The following is a 5,545-nucleotide window of genomic DNA, read 5'->3' on the forward strand; positions in this document are numbered from 1 at the left end:
TAAAGTTATTAAAGTTATCAGTGGGAACTGGAAAAACAGTAAATATTAAATAATGTTGACTAGTTTTTCTAAATGGACACTTTTCCGAAACAGGATGGTGTATATCTTTGGCCTTAATGATTTCGTAGCTAAACAGATAGATGGACCAGATGGACTAAGCATTGTTGGACACCTATACTATGGTAGAGGTTGAGATACCAATTCATAGAATTATTGAATATTAACCCTATACTATAAATTGTAGAATGTTGATTCCCAAGGTTTTGGTCCTCCAATTCTAATTGACTAACCAAATGTTCAAGTTGAAATTATCAGTTCTAGTTCTATTCTTTCTCTAATGAAACATACTCAACTTGTTTTAATAGAATACAACCTTTCTTTTCTTTTAATCAATTTTTACAATAATAGACTATGTTAGCATTAACTATAAACTTCATTAATTCATTAACTGCAACCAGAAATGAAAAGACATATCAATGAATAACATACCATGGACATGGCTTGTCAAATCATTGTCAGCAGGAGCATGGCAAAAGACTAAATCTTGATGAAATTTCCTCATCAAATGCTCAATTATTTTCGGCCTGGTGAGTGGAACTCTTTCCAGGGCGGTACAAGCAAGTTTCATAAGAGGCATTGTGAAGGGTCTAATACCATCTGTTTGCTACAACAAATCAAGTGTCATTACACAGTCCACATACAACAATAGACTCCTAACTCCTAAGCAACCAGAATTACAGTTAAGCTGAGTATGCAACATTATTAGAAGCCATAGTAAGTCGAATTAAATTAAGCCACAGGAATTTGGAACTGACTATTAATGGTTGATAACTGGCTATGCACATTTCATCACCGACTGCAGGACTGCAGCAAGTAGTTTTTGTGATTGTGATAATCCCTGATTGGTGATGAAACATTATTTGCAACTCATTCAACTAGTATATTTAAAAGTTTTTCCTAAATATTTTCCATCGACGACAAATCGATATCCACCATAATAGTCAGTGACTCAGAGCCTTGAAACCAATATTTTAATATACTACTTCATTCTTGTATGATGTTTAAAACATTTTCAGGATGCTATATCATTATTTTTATGAACTCAGGATGCTAATGCTATATCATTACTGTTACTCACCACATAGTAATGCTATGTCATTACTATTACTCTAAATTTATAAGGACTAAAACTATTGCAATATTTCAACATCTTTTATTAATTTATTCAGCTTCATCCTACTTCCAAGCCAATTACATTATATGGGGGTGTTACAGAACACTATTCAGCAACAATAAAGAGAAAACCACCAATTTATTCCCAGAAAATAATATTACTGACAATCTAGTCCATGGAAAAAAGAAATGCATTCATGGTTGTCCAAATATAAACAGTGTTCAAGAGCTAAATTACCAATGTCATAAGTCATAACAAATCAAACATTGCGAATACCTGATATTCCCATTCAGCAGCAATGGCTTTAGCAAGTGCAAGAGTTGGGAGCTTGAGTGGTTTCTTGGAAGGAGTCTTGAGGGTCCTGTAGTCCAGCATCACCGTCCACCCGTTCCCGTCGTCAGCCTCCCTCGTCGTCACCTTCTTGTAGAACCGCTTCCCCACTATCGACCCCGTCATGAACGACATCGGCATCGTCACCGATGAAGAAGACCGTCGATCCGGCCCTTTCACATATATGCTCTGGTTGTTGTTGTTGTTGTCGCCGTTAGATGAGAAGGTGAAGGCGGAAGAGGAGGAGGAGTCAGAGGCGGGTGGTTGTTGGTGCTGCGCGGCGGAGGTTGAGCGGCGGACAGAGTGTGAGAGGGATGATGAGAGTGGGATGAGTAGTGTTCGGGATTTTATTGATTTCAGGGATTTTGTTATTAAATTTGCCATTTCTTTTTTGTTTGTGGTGGTCGTTGATAGTAAGGAATTTTGGAAGGGGTTTTCGGTCTCAGACAGACGAGTTGGCTGCTTTGGAATGAAGCTAGTCCATGACCCGTTTAATTAGAAATTTAGAATCCCGCAAAAGGCACTTAAACAACAATTTAGTTAGTCACCAAAAAAAAACAACAATTTAGTTAAATATTTTTAATTATTAATTTTATATAAAAAAATTACACTTAAATTTTTATTGAGAAAAAAAAAAGCCAATGAATTATAGTTCAAATGGCATAGTCTCTTCATACTCAATTAAGAGGTTACGAATTCGAGTCTCTTATCTTTGGTAAAAAAAAAATAGTCTTTAAAAAAATAAGGTAATTAGATTACTCTCCAAAACTCTTTGGAGTGCATTAAAATTACTTAGTAAATACATACGAGAAATGTTAGGGAGATGTTTTGTAACTATCAATTGATCATCAATAATATTTTTAATGGTGTGAGATTACATTTAATGGTAGAAGATCACTCACTTTTATTTTGATGGTTAAGTGCCAGAAAACACAAAAGTTGCTTCCCCTGTACTTTTCCAATACTAAATACAAATTAGTATTTTGAAGAATAAACTACCATTTTTCGCTGCTGCGTCCAACACCAAACCCTCCAAAGTCCAAACACACTCCGCTGCCTCCCCTCCCTTTTCCACTTCGGCTCCTTCTCCTCCTCCCTCTTCCATCCACCGCGCCTCTTCCTCTGCTCCGCCGTGTCCAATGGTGAATTTATCTTTTTCTCTTTCTCTGAAACAATTCTGATTATTTGTTCTTTGTGATGTGATTTAATGGCTAGGTTTGATTGAATTGTTGGGATTCTATTGCCTACTAGTGTCATTTTTAGGGTTTGATACTCATCCTACTGGTGTAATCAAATTCTGAAGATTTTCTTTGTCTTGCTTTCATGATTGGAGCAATTCCAATAAAAAAATTGTGTAGGTATAGGTATGGGTGCATGTTCTAATATAACTGTAGTTCAGTGTCAAAAAGTGAGAATAGTTGTGTTTTCGGTATGTAGTTGCTATCAACTAGCTTGTCTTCGTTTCCGCCTTCAGCTAATCCTTTTTGAGAATCTAGCATTGTAGTATACATTCTACATGGATTTATTGAGAATTTGAGAGTGAATCAATTGCACATCATTTCAAGTTTATAAATGGTAGGATGAGAAAAAGAAGTAAAGGGATAGATATACAAGCCCTGCTGATCCAGTTGCTCTTCTTTTTATTCTCTTATTCCATGCTAAGTGCCTTTCCTGCACAAAATAAGTATTTCTTCTGCAACTAGTTCTTGAATGATTTGTTATAATTGCATAATACACACTGTTTTTAGAGAAGTGATAGATTTCCCATTTCCCCCTTCATTGTTGCAATATAATTGATCAGGCTGAGTTCTAGTTTTTCATTTATTCAATAAGAAATATGTAAGGTTGTGGACCAAATATGTTAATAATTATATGAGCTCTGATCTCATCATATATTCATATGAAAATAAACCCCAAACAATTTTGCTGATGAGTGATGAGTGAAACTTTTTTCTTTTGTTTGGTCTACACTCGGCCTGTGTGAAGTCACACAAGGAGCTGTGTGATAATGTGAAATCACACGGGATACTGTATACACATTTGGGGGCCATGTGACGAGTTGTCTGAAAAGTTGGTTCGGGGTGTAGGGATAGCAAAAATGTTCTATATATATGGCAAAGGTCCAGATATGATGGCTCTTTTGCATGATGCCCTTCCAACTTTTGTAATATTAATGCTTTTTTAACTTTTGTCTCACATTTCGTTATCTTATCTTTGACATATTAACATGAAGCTTCGTAAGAATTATTTAGCTAGTGCATAGCATTTTTATTTTATCTAAACATAGAAATACATTGATTATCAGGTACAAAAACCTTGTTTGCGAGATGTCTGAGTGCTTGGGCCTCCAACTTGGATGGTTGAAACGACATCTTTAGATTCAAATAAGCCTTAGAAATACATTGATTATCAGGTAGAAAAACCTTGTTTGCGAGATGTCTGAGTGCTTGGACCTCCAACTTGGATGGTTGAAACGACATCTTTAGATTCAAATAAGCCTTAGGAATCTTTTGTGGTTATAAGTTTCTTTTTTCTCAATAAGTATGATTTTATATTTTCAAAATTTTTGTAGGCACTCCGTTTTATGTGTTATTTCTTTCAAAGGGCGCAGTAGTGTTGTATGATCCATGCCTAAGTGGGACAAGTTGTTGTATTTCTTTCGAAGTGGGAGATTGTCAATATTAAATGGCTGCAAAAGCAAACCCTTTTACAATGACATATTCTTTACTTGACAATGCAGTATATTTTAATGCTTGTGTTGGCATTAATATTTGTAATGAGCTTGCTTATTATTAAAATTATATACATGGTGATTTTGATTCCCCTTAAATGTTAAGATGTTTGCAAAATTCAAAACTCCCCTCCCCACACACACAAAAATAAATAAATAAATAAATAAGGACTTAGTAGTAGTAGTAGTTGTTAATTATTTATCCATTAGCTTTTCTTCCGTACCCTCATGTTAGTTCGCCTGTTTCCCCTTTTCTTTCAGCCTAAAATCTTTTTCTGAGCGACATCTTATTTTATATTGAGAGCAAAAAGCAATGCTTCCTCAGCGCATGAAGAAAGCTGTCACTGATAACCCAAAGAAGCTTGCCAACTTGATTGACCTTGTCAACCTTCCATCCTCTCTCAGAGACTTTGTAGGTCAATCTCAGATCTCTCGCTTGGGTTGCTTCATGCGCGTTTGGTCCTACATCAAAACCAATAATCTCCAGGTTCTTTCCTTATTTTGAAAAGTATGTTCTTTCATACGGGAGAATTTATATTGTCCAGTATCAGGTTGAGACATGAGTTGACCTTCTTTTGTTTGATGTATTAAGATGTAGCTTTGATGGATTGACTAAAAGATGAGTTGCTTCACTGATTTGAACAGGATCCAAACAACAAGAATGTAGTCAACTGTGATGAAAAGCTAAAAGGTATTTTGCTGGGGAAACCTCGGGTTGAGCTAGCAGAACTCCCTGCGCTTATCAAGCTGCATTTTCCAAAAGAGCCCAAGTGAGGTCTACTGTATAAATCAAGGTTCCTGTTGTACTGTAAAGCACACGCATACCTTCGTATGAGTCGCTGGATTGTTGAATGCTGAATAGTGAATGCATTTATCATATTTGGAATAGTCCAGCTTGAAATGGTCATCTTATTCTTTTCATGTCTTCCCAATTTTGCAATTAGGAATCATGTTTATTAGAATTTTGATTAATTGGTTCGTTTTCGTTGAAAGATTACCCATCATTCCTCGTAGAAATAAGCTGGATAAATTATTATTTAATATTTTAGTTTCTAATGGTTGGACTAAGCTTCAGTTTCTGTCTTTAAAATTTGAAATATGTTTTTGCCCAAAAATATTTTAATATATATTTCGTATTTAACGAATAAAATAATTGAAAATTTTCTAATAAAATTGTTCGAAAAGTAATTTTTTGTGCAAATAATCTGTCAGTAAAATAGTAGATAGATAAAGATTAAGAGACAAAAAAAATTTGACTTAAAATATAAATGTAGGCTAATTTTAATATTTGCTTTTAAAAAAATTCTTAG

The 5,545-nt window shown here is 34.9% G+C and overlaps 2 protein-coding genes across 3 annotated transcripts in view; one reads left to right on the top strand and one right to left on the bottom strand.

Annotated features, from left to right (window-relative positions):
* Positions 1–2,010, bottom strand: part of LOC107623934 (ATP synthase mitochondrial F1 complex assembly factor 2) — a 5,396-nt gene extending 3,386 nt beyond the window's left edge. The window contains exons 1-2 of the mRNA XM_016326341.2: positions 1,451–2,010; positions 490–664 (exon numbers count right to left, since the gene is read on the bottom strand). Of these exons, the coding sequence (XP_016181827.1) occupies positions 490–664; positions 1,451–1,888 (613 nt within the window). The 5' untranslated portion in view covers positions 1,889–2,010. The remainder of the gene's footprint in view (positions 1–489; positions 665–1,450) is intronic.
* Positions 2,483–5,283, top strand: LOC107624334 (upstream activation factor subunit UAF30). Of its 2 annotated transcripts, XM_021113621.1 has the most exons (4): positions 2,489–2,646; positions 3,810–3,917; positions 4,497–4,722; positions 4,881–5,283. In XM_021113621.1, the coding sequence occupies exons 3-4, from the start codon at positions 4,549–4,551 to the stop codon at positions 5,007–5,009; spliced, it is 303 nt and encodes a 100-aa protein (XP_020969280.1). In that variant the 5' UTR covers positions 2,489–2,646; positions 3,810–3,917; positions 4,497–4,548; the 3' UTR covers positions 5,010–5,283. The 2 variants fall into 2 exon arrangements, with proteins under 2 accessions (XP_016182321.1, XP_020969280.1); XM_016326835.2 differs by lacking the exon at positions 3,810–3,917 and having other exon boundaries at positions 2,483–2,646.

The sequence above is a fragment of the Arachis ipaensis genome, chromosome B10, assembly GCF_000816755.2.
Source record: "Arachis ipaensis cultivar K30076 chromosome B10, Araip1.1, whole genome shotgun sequence".
Classification (NCBI taxonomy): Eukaryota; Viridiplantae; Streptophyta; class Magnoliopsida; order Fabales; family Fabaceae; genus Arachis; species Arachis ipaensis.